Source organism: Haemaphysalis longicornis, unplaced genomic scaffold (genome assembly GCF_048455015.1).
Source record: "Haemaphysalis longicornis isolate Haplotype H1 unplaced genomic scaffold, Haemaphysalis longicornis Haplotype H1 scaffold_1, whole genome shotgun sequence".
NCBI classification, from domain to species: domain Eukaryota; kingdom Metazoa; phylum Arthropoda; class Arachnida; order Ixodida; family Ixodidae; genus Haemaphysalis; species Haemaphysalis longicornis.
The window spans coordinates 391,081,179-391,094,070 of NW_027526203.1; the positions used below are offsets into that span (position 1 = coordinate 391,081,179).

The following is a 12,892-nucleotide window of genomic DNA, read 5'->3' on the forward strand; positions in this document are numbered from 1 at the left end:
CCTGCGTACGCCGGGAACCACTTAATTCTCACTTTTTTGCCGTATTTCGTAACCGTCTGCAGCATGCGTGCCGCTTCCTTTGCCACCATGCCCTTGGCGTAATTTCTTACTGCCTGTCTTGAGTCACACAGCACCGTGGGACAGTCATGGTCCGAAATGGCCAGGGTGATGGCCACCTCCTCCTCTTGTTCAGACTTGGTGCATTTCACACTGGTGGCCGTCCGCAAGACGCCGGTCGTGTCAACGACGGCTGTTGTGAAGTCTTTCTTCAGATTGGCGTACTCGGCCGCGTCCACGTAGGGCGCGTGCCTGTCGTTGGCATGCAGGTCGATCAGGGTCTTGGCCCTGGCTGTCCTTCTTCAATTATTGTGCTCGGGGTTCCCTTTCTTGGGTATTGGGTCCACCCAGATGTTGCGCCGGATCTCGTCGGGAACGGGGAGTTTCGTTTCCGTCCTGTCTGGGCATCCTATTCCTGGGTCCTCCAGTATCTGTATCCCGGTCCTGGTTGTAGGCAGCCGCTCGAGCTGGGCGTCGCGTTGTTGCTCCGCTATTTCCTCGAGCGTGTTGTGTATTCCCAGTTGCAGGAGCCGAGTCCTGCTCGGGGTTTCGTTCAGCGCCAGTGCTGTCTTGTAGGCTTTTCGGGTAATAATGTTTATCTTGTCGCGCTCATACTGCAACCACTTGTGGTAGGCGGCTGCGTACGCGACGTGGCTTATAACGAACGAGTGAACGAGCCTGATTAGGCTCTCCTCCCTCATGCCGCCTCTTTTGGATGTTACTAGTTTGAGTAGTCGCGTTGCGTTCACAGCTTTCGCTGCTTTCGCTGCTTTCGCTGCTTTCTCCATGAGCCGGGCGATGGTGTCGCCGTTACTTCCATGCGTTTCTATTACCACGACTAGTATTCTGATCTTGCTGACCTTTGGGATTACGTTGCCTGATCTAGTTTTGATATTTATGTCCTCGCATTCTCGTGGGTTTATCTCCGGTTTGCGTTTCCTGACGGGAGGATATACCAGGAGTTCCGGTTTTCTCGGCGAGCACCTCAGTCCGGTGCCTTCAAGTTGATCCTCACGTCGACCGCCGCTTGTAGTGTGGACTCGATGTGGGCGTCGCTGCCACCTACCACCCACACCGTTATGTCTTCCGCGTAGACGGTATGTCTGGCGTCATCGATGCTCGCGAGCTTCTCGGCCACTCCGATCATTACAAAGTGGAAAAGCATCGGCGAGGTGACCAACCCTTCTGGCGTGCCAGTGCTGTCGAGCTTCTTCTCTTGCGTTTGAAGGTCGCCTACTCGTAACTCGGCGGTCGTGTCCGTAAGGAAATATTTTATGTAATTGTAGGTTCTTACGCCCATGTTGAGCTTGGAGACCCGGAACAGGATCGCCGAGTGCTTCACCTTATCAAATGCACTCTGCAGGTTGAGACCCAGTATCGCTTTGTTGTCGTCGGTGTTGCTGTCGATGATTTGGTGCTTCAACTGTATCATTGCATTTTTCCTGCCTAAGCGTTGTCTGAAATCGATTATTGTCGCCGGGTAGAGGTCCTCCCATTCCAGGTAGTCTTGCCACCTGTTGAGCAGGACGTGCTGCAGTATCTTGCCCACGCAAGACGTGAGTGAGATGGGCCGGAGGTTGTCCGTGTCGGGTGGCTTTCCTGGCTTAGGAATCAGTATGGTTCTGGCTTTCTTTCACTGCTTCGGCAGCGTGCCTACTCTCCAGCATTTGTTGAAGCAATTCGCCAGGTTTTCGATCGACTTGTCGTCCAGGTTCTTGAACGCCTTGTTCGTGAAATGGTCCGGGCCGGCCGCCGACCTGCTGTTGAGGTCTTGCAGAGCCGTGCGGACGTACCTCCTTCACGTCGATGTCTCTGTCGAGTCTTTTTTTGGGTATTCCGCCGTACGGTTCGTGTTGTTCCGTGGCCGTCACTGATGCGTTTGATTACATTGTCGGTTCCTTGCCTCGAGACTTCCTGGTGGATGAGCTTGGCCAGCCTGTCTCGTGGAGTGACTTTGTCTCGGTTTCATCAAGCAGATGTCGTAGCAGGTTCCATGTTTTACCGCTATGCATCTTACCGTCGGTTACGTTGCAGATCTCGTTCCACTGCTGCACACATAGCCTGCGGCAGTGTTCCTCGATTGAGCGGTCGGCTTTCTTTCTTAAGCTTGCTATTGAGACACTGTTTTTTCCACCGGTTCAGTATCGACTGCTTAGCTTCGATGAGGCTCTGTTGGTTTCTACTTCCTTGATTGAGTTTCGTACGTCTTTGGTGATCTCGGTGGTCCAGGTTTCGATGTCTTCGATTTCGCTCCCTTCCTCATGTTTCTGACCTCTGATGTCTCTGAAGGCTTTCCAGTCGATCCATGTGTGTTTTCTGGTGTTGGTGCCTCTGCGTTCCGGAATCACAATCTCCCCGATTGTGTCGTCGCTGCTTAAATACAAACAATTATTTTCAATGCCCAGCACGCTAATCTTCTTTTCCTCCCATGCGCTTTGATTTTTCGCTTGGAAAGAGTTGGTTCGTCGCTCTGATCTTGAGTGGAAGCCATGGGTTGTTAGTTATCCTGTGTTGTGTGTCTATCCTTGCCATGCAGACAGTCTTTGCTGATAACGCGTACCACACAGAAAAGCATATCCAGGCACACTGTAGTGACGCTCAGCGAGGTCAAAAACAACAGCTCACCTGCAAATAATGAGTTGTAGACATGTACAGAAACCACATCCCGATTACTAGTTTTCAATCCTGGGTGATTTTAGTATAATAAGACATAATTACTAGTGAAACGGAAACGAGGACAAGAGGAAGACCGCTGGCGATGCTAAATTTGCTATGATTTACCGCCTTAACTGTTATTTCAGTCAAGACTGCACTACAATTTCTGCGTCTGCATTGTCAGGACTGTAACCTGTTGTACCCCTCGATTACATTGAAATTGAACATTTTAAACTTGTTACAGGTTTGAACCTGCGGCCACTACCTTGCCGCTGTACCAACATATAGGGGAGACTGTTTCTTTTACATCATCAGGTTGCATTTCAGGCGCTTGTCACTTCTTCCTTTGCTGAGGCTCATTCGACCTTGGAAGCTTCTCAAATGTTAGTGAGTTCAACTATTAGTACTGGTAAACAGTTCCATTTACGCAGAAGTAATGAAAAAAAACTAATTCTCAGTAATTACGAACGCTTGCCCCACTATGAAGTTTTTGTGCAGAGGTGTGGAACCAGACGTCTATCAAATGACTCTTTTCGAATTCCCCAACTTGTTGACATTTTCCTTGCCTACGTAAGCTAAATTTTCACGACCACATTATCAACAAATTCATTTTGAAATAGTTAGAATCCTTTTGAGGGAGAACTCAGGCTATTGAAGTTCCGTGACAGGACAAGTGTACGTTCTACAAACAAATGTACTTTTGGTGTTGGAGAGAGTCAAGCTTCTTTTTTTAGCCTTGTGTTGTACTTTTAAGTAATTTTAACTTTCTTTATTAAAGTTAATTACAGAAGACTGGATACTACTAATAATTCTTTTCTTTATGGTAAACCAACAGCCTGTTTTTTTTACTTTCTCCGAAGTTTAAACCATCAGTTAAAGCACAAGGTGCCTGCTTCTGGGGGATGAATAATGATGCTACGAAAATTTGTGACAGTAATGATGGAAAGGAACCTAGGCTATAGAGGGCATTTTAGTGTTTTTTATGTTTGTGTTGCGTTGTGACTTAAATGATGTTCTAAAATACTAAATGAACTAGCATAACATACGTTGAAATCGTTAGGTCAGTTTATTTCAGCGTCGTTTGAATGCGTTCAAAAAAATCTATTCCATCTTAGCAAATAAACGAGGCTTCTTTGCACAGCGCTCATGTCATGCAAAAAAGCCAACACGAAGGCGGCTCTTTCAAAGCGTCAAACGCCACCCAGTGACGTAACCAATGGGCTGTCATGTGACATTATGTGACAAACTGCCAAGAATGCTGTCCCGAACCAAAGCCTGCCCGGGTCTCCGAGCAGATCTGTCGGGCGGGGCCACTACGTCATGCTCCACGTGACCCACGGACCGGCGCGAATTGGTCAACCCGTACCCCCTGATAGTCAGCAAAAATCTATTCTGCGCATGTGATAAAAGCTTGTTAAGTTCTAAAAACTGGGTAATATGTTTGAATATCAGTTGTTCTAAACGTTGCTGAAATTAGAGATATTGGACGGTAGTTGGACGCATTTGAACGATCGTTTGACTTTAAAACAGGTTAAACCCGAGCAATTTTCCAGTACGAAGGAAGTACCCACTGGGATAGTGAGACTAAAAATCGCATACAAGTACTGGTATACCCATTTCGCATAACGGAGAAGAAACTCTGTGGGTATGTTATCAGGGGCGCTCGCATTTTGCGATCAAGGCTCAGTAATAGGCTGAAAATATATTGCTGACAGGAAAAATTACGAGGACATGCAACCATCTATTATGATGTAGTGGATGCGAAAGTATTAGGGTCCAGTTGCCGAGCGAATAGGCCGGTATTGTGGGCGCCGCTATTGTGCCCTAGATCTCTGGTGACTGCTGCGCCACTGGGTAATTAAGTGGTGGGGGGGGGGGGGGGGGGGGGCGAAGGTCGGCGCGGCACGCGCTGAAATCGCGTGTCCTCTCACCATCATCTTCATAATTTCCTCTGTTTCTTTTACTTCTATCCGTTACTATGACGTGACATTCCGTTCCAAGATAAGGACAAGCCCGGTACATCCGGCGTTATGGAAAGCGTAATTAAACGTGTTGAAATGCCATGCCCCAACCATAAGCCGTCCTAAAGGGAATGAAACCACTAATTTACTAAAAGAATGCGTAGAATTGAGCTAAGAGAGAGAGAGAAATAATTATTTATTGGAGAGTTTAGCTCCAACACAAACAGGAGGAGGAGGAGGAGGAATGCCTTTAATGAATGAAGAGAAGTCAGCCTGGCAGCGAGCTTGGCTTGCTACTCCACATGAACATGAGATGTGCGAAAGTGAAGGGAAACGAAAATACAAAAACTCACACAGACACTACAAAAGCAAATAAGCACACAAACTGACAAATGCAGGATCACGCACACGGCGCACAAACAGAAGTGAAGTTAAGGCACACATTCACAGAGTTTCGTTCAGGCCGGAGTCACGGAGAAATGACACCAATGCCCGTGTACTCCGTGTTGCCGCGGCAGTTGAGTGCCAAGGACCAATGGCGTCAGAAAGCTTCAATGGTGCATCAGCACGCAGTCCCAAAGTTGTCTTCCAGGTTAGCCGCGGAGTGTCATAACGGGGACACACACACAGAACATGTTCTATGTCCTCACGGACACTGCATACTTGACAGTGAGGGGAGGCAACCCGGCGCGTCTTGTGCAGGTAGTGGCTGGTAAAAGCGACGTTGAGGCGAATGCGGTGAACGACTGCTTCGTCGCGCTTTCCCAGGCCACACGGCATTCGAAAAGTGCAGGTGGGATCGATTCTGTATAGTGGCTGATAATTTTTTGTCCCGTCCGTCCATGTGGAGAGTTGTGACTGCCGCGCCACGGAGTACGCAAGTGTCGCGGCGTCACGTCTAGAGAAAGGAATCGGGATGATGACACTAGATTGTGTGTGGGCCGCGCAAGCTGTTTCGTCGGCCACCACATTCCCATTCACCCCACAATGTCCAGGTAGCCACTGTAACACTACCTCGTGAAGCATTCTGGCAGCTTGTGTATGCAGGGTGTGTATTTCGTGGGCCAGTTGCTCGCGCGGGAATGATGCTAGTTGCTGTAGCGCCGCCCGTGAATCTGTGAAAATCACCCACACAGAAGCTTCTCGCCCAAGAATGTACTGCAAAGCGGAGCGCAAGGCAGCAAGTTCTGAGGTCGTCGACGTTGTTTTGTGGCTTAACCTGGCCGCAATTGTGGTGCGCGTTGATGGAACCCAGATTCCGACAGCAGATGATGTGGCCGTCACCGATCCATCAGTGTAGATATGCTTGTGGTTAGGGTAGCAATTCCACATGTGCTCTAGAGTGAAGTACTTTAGGGCTGGAATTGGCAACCTTGATTTACTGCTGATGCCCGGTATTGTGGTGACGATTCGCCAGGGGGAGTACAACCAGGGCGGGAGATGAAGCGGCGCAGGGCACTTCTGACACAAGGGTGGTAGAGTGTCTTGTACCTCTAAAGCAGAGCTAGAACTCAGCGGATGTCCATGGGCCCTAGTCGCCAGCCGCAGATGTAGGCGAAGCTGCTCCTCTTTCACCAGTACACTGGGTAAGAAGCGCCTAGACTCTCGTATGGTCCCCAGCGTAGAAGTTGTCTTCGGAAGACCCAGACAAAACCGCAGAGCTCGGGCCTGCATACTTTCTAACAGCCTTGTGTTGGTCTTGGAAAGAGGGCCGAGTACTGGGAGGCTGTATCGGAGCAGTCCTTCACAGAGTGCCGTGTAGAGACGTAGGAGGGGCCCAGCAGAACAACCTCCTGAGCCGCTGGTCAGCATGCGTAGCACCTGAGCAAAGGAGCCCAGTTTCTCCTTCAGGAGACGAACGTGGGGGGACCACGTCATCGACCTGTCAAGTGTTACGCCCAGGAATCGGTGTGAGTCCACAAAGGGTATGGGGACCCCTGCCGCTGAAAGATGATAGCGGGAGACATCACGCCTGGTGAAGGCTATTGCCGCACATTTCCTAGCCGAGATTTCGAGGCCACGTCTCGTCAAGAAGTCCGCTATAGAATTGATGGCTTTTTGAAGGCGAGCTTGTAAAACTCGCCTGTTGCGGCCAGAGCTCCAGATGCAGATATCGTCAGCATTATCATTGAGAATTGAGAATTGAGATAGAATATCATTGGAATTGAGAAGTGCGTGCCACACACTGTCGAAACACAAACAGGAGCTGGCTACTCCGGGCATTGGAGTATAGAAAAGGTACAATACTTGCCCTAAGGAACCACAAGGGGTTGGAAGAGAACATATCACAGCGAAAAAAAAAAAAAACATGGGTACGCAAAAAAAAAAAAAAAACAGCATTGCTGGGGCGCGATCTCAGAGCGTTCGCGCCATTCTACACCTAGGCTGCTGACCCGAACAGGGAGTTTTGCCAAAGGAATAAAAGGAGTGTTCCATGCGAACAACTAGGAGGCGCTGGGGGCGTACTGCGGAAGTGCCGGCCTTGTACCTATCTGGGGACGGCATGGCGCTACTGTGACTGGGAGCCTTGGGCAATCGCCCTTGTCAGGCCTGTATATTCAACGTTAATTGGCGTTTAACGTTAGCTTTAACGTTAACGTTAGGTTTAACGTTACGTTTAACGTTAGCTAGCCGCAACTTCGAGCCTTCCGACGTGCCAAACAATGGGCACTAATTGTGTACATACGTCAAGCTGCGGGTACCAGTTGACGGCGTTAGAGCTGAAATCGTAACGTGAGGCCTAACATGCCTGCGTTCGCACGGCCAAACAAGAGGACGATTTGCGGAAACATACTTCTCTACTCGCCAAATCAATACTTCTGTAACCGATACGCTCAAATTACTCACGGAAACCTTTCAGTAAACATGAGCAAATTCTGACCTGCTCAATATCTCCGTGCGTAGTTCGAACCCCTCTTTTTACTCCTCCTTTCAAGTTTAGCACAAGAACATAATGGGCAAAAATTTGAGGGTAACCACAGAATGTGATGCCATAAGGTAGGGTCAGCTGGTCACCCTACATTTTCGCACTGCCTTCTTGGGTGTTGCACGTATGCGCTTGTCTTCGCTTGAGGCGCCTTTGACGCGATAGTGGAAAGCTTCTGGTGAGGAGCTGCCAAAGAAGGCAACTAACCGATGCCTGCATGGCACGCTGCAGTACATCCTGCTGGGTGCGCACATCGACAGCTGGGACATCGGCCAGGGTGCGGCGGACAACGCGGCGGCGGTGTTCGTGATTTGGCGCGCGCTGTCGGCGCTCAAGCGGCTCGAGCTGCGGCCCAAGCGCACCGTGCGCTTCGTCGTGTGGACGGCGCGCGAGCAGGGCATGGAGGGCGCCACCGAGTTCTTCCGGCGCTATGCTGCCGACAGCGGCAACACGAGCGCCGCGCTGGAGCTTGACCTGGCCGCGTTCACGCCCACCGGGCTGGCGCTGTCCAACGTGCGCAGCAATGACACGGTGTGCATCGTGCGCGAGATGCTCAAGGAGTTCGAGAGCATCGAGGCGAACGGGCTGACGCGCGGAGGGGGCGCGCCCGAGCTGAAGTACTGGCGCGAAGCCGGCGTGCCCGTGATGGGCTTCAACACCAACTGGTACTACCACGACGACATGCGCCACTCGGAAGCCGACACGGTGTCCGGCATCCAGAGCACCGACCTCGACCTGGGCGCCGGCATGGTCGCCGGCCTGGTGCACATGCTGGGCCAGATGGACAAGAAGCTGCCGCGCTAGCCTGCCACGCCGCATTAAAGACGCCCCCAAAGAGAACAATAATAATCGCACGAAGCGTTTCTGCATGCGTGTGCGTTTTCTCCTCTCCTGTTGCCTGCCTGGGAAAGGCGGGGCAAATCAGCTCTAGTTGCAAAGCTATGCTCTCCCTTCGCGGCTTTTTTTGCTTCCACTTTTTCAAGTTTTTTTAGACATTATTACGGCACTTCTTTGGGGGGCACAGGGGAAGGTGAACCAGTTGCCTGACTGAGGCCACGCCAACCTTTACAGCAGCAGGCGGTGCGACAAAGCAAAAGAGACAAGGAAAAAGGAAACGCACTGTAGCACACATTCACACAACAGGGCAGGGTTACAATTTTGTAGGAAGCTCTTTATAAGTGTAAACAAGAATACAAACCAAAATTACGAAGCTAAAAAAACTGGAATAAAAAAAATATTTAGGCCACGCGTAGTATAATGGGAGAAAAGAACATGTTAAGGCCTACAGTTTCTACGATAAGTTTACTTCTACCCGATCGCGAAATAGTAGCTCTCTCATGGCGGCGCTGTTCCAGAAATTAACACTTCTAATACCACGCGGTGTTCGTTCAATATATCAAGTATTTTTTAAAACAACTTTTGATTCTCATAGCTCGTTAAGAGTCTTGGCTTGATTAATATTTTTTTCGTAGCTCATAGGGGCTCTCTTTTATTTGTCATTTAATTAGAAATAAGCTATCTATGCTGTGGGGCTGCTGCAAGATTTTAAGAAATAATTTATATGCTTGGGTTTTTCTGATGTTAAGGATTAGTGTGGTGTAATGTCCTAATTGGGCTGAATATTTCCTATTGCACGCAATGTCCGATTTAGGAGTGCCTGTAGGAAATCTAAACTTGTTTTCCTTGTAGTTGCATGACCACACTAATGAACTTAGGCGGGAGGGTATATATGAGCTTCACATATTTTGAGCCGGCCTGAGTTTGCTTTCAGGTTGTTTACTGAGGCGCCCAGTTTCCGCGCCATATGTCATCACCTCACATTTATTTCAGAACTTGCCGCTGAAATTTCTCCATGACTGGCAGGCCCGGATAGTTTCGTCCATCGCAGACTTTTACAGTGAAACCTCGATATATCGAACAGCGCGGTTCCCGCGAAATAGTTCGATATAACCAGAATTCGATATATAAAATCATGTAAAAAACGTGTCATAAACTGGTACAAATCAATAAATGAACGAATTGTGCAGTAAATACTCACTTGGCGCTTCAAAGTATTTATTCTTTTGGCTTAAAGTACTGCAGCAGGGTAGCCTGGCGTGTTATACACGACTTCCTCAACGTAGTCCAAACGTTCCACAAGCGACAGGCCGGTGCCTTCTATACCGCTGCAGTAGCGGTGCGGTAGGGCCAAAACCGCTGAAGCCTCGGTCGAAGTCGGGAGCGGCGCACTATCAGCGCTTGCGGGTACAACCTCAACAGCGTCTTCGTTTGTGCGCTCAGTAGTAACCTCCGCTAAGATCTCCACATCCGTCAACTCCGCCGTCGTTCCGATGCTGTCGTCACCGCCAACAGTCATCAATGCACATGCTTCGGGCTCAACACCAACAAAGCGCTCTAGCTGGCCCCAGGTTTCTTCAAGCTCGCATTCTTCTTTTGCACCGTCCAATTCTGCTTCGGTGCAACCGATGCGCAGCAGTCGGGAACGCCCATCGCGCCACCGCTATCCTCGAGGGTACCGCGGGATAGCTCGCCGCCTGTCAACAGAGCGCGAGTGGTCTGGGCAGTCTGGGGGGGGGGGGGGGGGAGTTCGATATACCCATTTCATGTCCGTCCCAGTTCGAAATAAAAAATTAAAAATGCATGTGATTTTCCGCGTGATATTGAAAGTGTTTGATATAGGCAATAATTCGATATACCCGTGTTCGATATATCGAGGTTTGACTGTACATCTCTCCCAAAGTGGGCCGCGTTAGCACCCGCTAGAACCCGCGGTCAAGTCCAAACCCAAAGGAAATGCTGTGCCCCCGCAATGAAACACCGGAGCCCACTTCCACCAAGAAATGGTTTTACTGAAGAGCTCCATTTTCTTCCTTCCCCTTCATCCGATTCACTTCAAACTGTGCAATGACACAGTAGCCCTGTAGTCAATCTCACTGCGTAAATTTCACAAATTCTCTGCGGCTTTGTTGGCAATACTCCTCGACTGGGGTACACTTACATGCAAAGCATGCTGACTTTTTTCTCGCATTATACTCGAACGCTTTTTTTAATGTTTAAGTGGAACCATGTACCCTTGTGCTCGGGAACCACTGTATTCACTCCATACGGCTCTGTATCTATTTACATTTGTAAATAAAGTTACTATTAAAAAAAAGCGATGATAGCTCAATCGGATAGCCGCAAGTTTTATAACGCGAGGGACCCAGGTTCGATTCCGACCACGGGGAGAGTCCCTCCCCCTAATTGGCTGCACATGTTATTGTTCCCCGCCGCTGCTAACCCCGTACCTCTCGGGCCTGTGGGGTGACCCAGTGGATAGGTTGCCTGTTTTACGGCGGGAAGGTGCCGGGTTCGATTTCCGGGGCCTTTACGCCGGGTTCGATTGCCGGGACCTCCCTAACCACACTTTTTTTCTTGAGGCTTGGAGGTATTTTGGTACGACGGACACAAAGCTCGGCCTGAACAGTTGTGCTATTAAAAAAACGCGTCGTTACATACAATATCATATTAGTACAACCTTGGATATGTACAGCAAAAATAGGATAGGCCACACGGTCTGAAACAATCCTATGGTTCAACTTCACCGCTATGACCTCAGTTCGCTGATGCGGTGACTAATGCGTGCAGTCAACAACAAAATTTTGGCGACTGACTATGGCACATTTACGATTCGACTGAAAAGTTTGCTTTACGCTGTGACACTACGCAATGCAAACATGACGTCCTGCATTGCGTGGTGATGCGGCGCAGTCAAATTGCACGTACGTTGCTGTCACTCGCTGAAATTTGTTTGTTGGCGGTGTTACGAATCGGCCAACGCCGCCGTATTTTCCCGCATCCGCCACCACGTGGGAATCGACCACGTGCGCCCGCGTGTCGGTGAATCGTACTTTCGTGTCTCGCCATGCCGGGTCAGACACCTCGCTTTGCAACGCGCCTCCGGCGGCTGCCAGCGGCACGCCCAGGCATTCTTCACGGACGTGCGCCCCTCCGTCGTCAGGTGCCAGCGCGGTGGTGAGTCACACCTTGACATACCCGGCTCAGACGTTTCGCTATCGGCGCGATCAACATTCGATAGCGCGCCCAGGCAGGGTTCAAGGACACTCTCTCCCCTCTCTCGGACGCCACGTGCGGCGAAGCCATGAATGACCAACGAACTGTGGAAAGAGCGTTGTGTGTGTCTGTGATGTTCGTGGCGTGTGGCTACTTGTTCGCGTTTGACCATTGTTGCTTTTGGGTATAAATAGAAGCAGCCCAAACGATGAAAATCATTCCTGTCTGAGCAGCGAATCCCTGCGGTCGCTCTGCTCGAGTCCTGTATTGTAACCTCGCCCGTCAGGGCATTGTATATTTTTTTGGCTTCGGCTCACCTCTCGCTATGAAGTAAACAGTTACGTTATCCTACTGCTCTGGACTTCTTCACGGCTGCAACAGCGGCTGGCCGCTCGCATCATGCACGCTACCCATCGTATGTTGGAGGCCACGGAGAACGGATCAGGTGCCCCCGCCCGGTCGCAACAGCGGCAGGGATTGGACAGCCGGGTGCATTGCGCTGAAGCTATACCCAGGATTACCTTAGAGTTAAAGGGGCCATCAAGATAAAATACAGGTTTGTTTTATTCGAAAGATTTGTCGTTTTATAGTGCCCCCAGTGCTTGTCCGGCAGGAAACGATGCTTTATTAACTCAGGAATTAAACTATTTAAGGGAAAATTTTCGTTGCCCCGCAAAATCGTTGGTTTCGTAACGTCAGCGAGGACGTCTCCAGGGCAGGTACCGAAACGTTTGCTGCTACGGTGGCTCCATAGAGTTTCTTACTATATACACTATAAAGGAATCTGGCGCTAAGGTCTATGCGGCTCTCATCAAGGCCATCTGTGTCGCCATGGGCCGCCATTATGCTGTGCGCTTGCCTTAGTGTCATCATTGGCTTGGATTGAAACGTTTCAGTGTCCGTAACATTAAATACAATGCCACAAAAACGCGATGACGAGTGTGTAATTATAGAATTATGAAATAAAACACGCTGTTTGAAAGCTAAAGAGATAAAATAAAGCGGGTTCTTTTTGCTGAGAGTCTGCCAGAACGGCCATTTGTACTATTCTGCAGACCATGGTGGTAGCTAACAATGGTGTAAGGTTCTGGTGGAAACTTATTAAGGACTCTTATTTTGCAAACTTGTCAAATAAAAAATGTTTTGAAAAGCTCGGAAAAGTTTTATGCGGGTACCTATGAAGACATCGCCTTCGCCGTGTTTTAGTTCGTGTTTTCGTAACAGACCACCTGATACAACT

General features: G+C 49.6%; 1 protein-coding gene across 1 annotated transcript in view; it reads left to right on the top strand.

The window, feature by feature from the left end:
- Positions 1 to 9,515, top strand: part of LOC144155278 (carboxypeptidase Q-like) — a 51,765-nt gene extending 42,250 nt beyond the window's left edge. The window contains exon 5 of the mRNA XM_077686611.1: positions 7,831 to 9,515. Coding sequence (XP_077542737.1) covers positions 7,831 to 8,403 — 573 coding nt within the window. The 3' untranslated portion in view covers positions 8,404 to 9,515. The remainder of the gene's footprint in view (positions 1 to 7,830) is intronic.
- Positions 9,516 to 12,892: the final 3,377 nt, after the last annotated feature.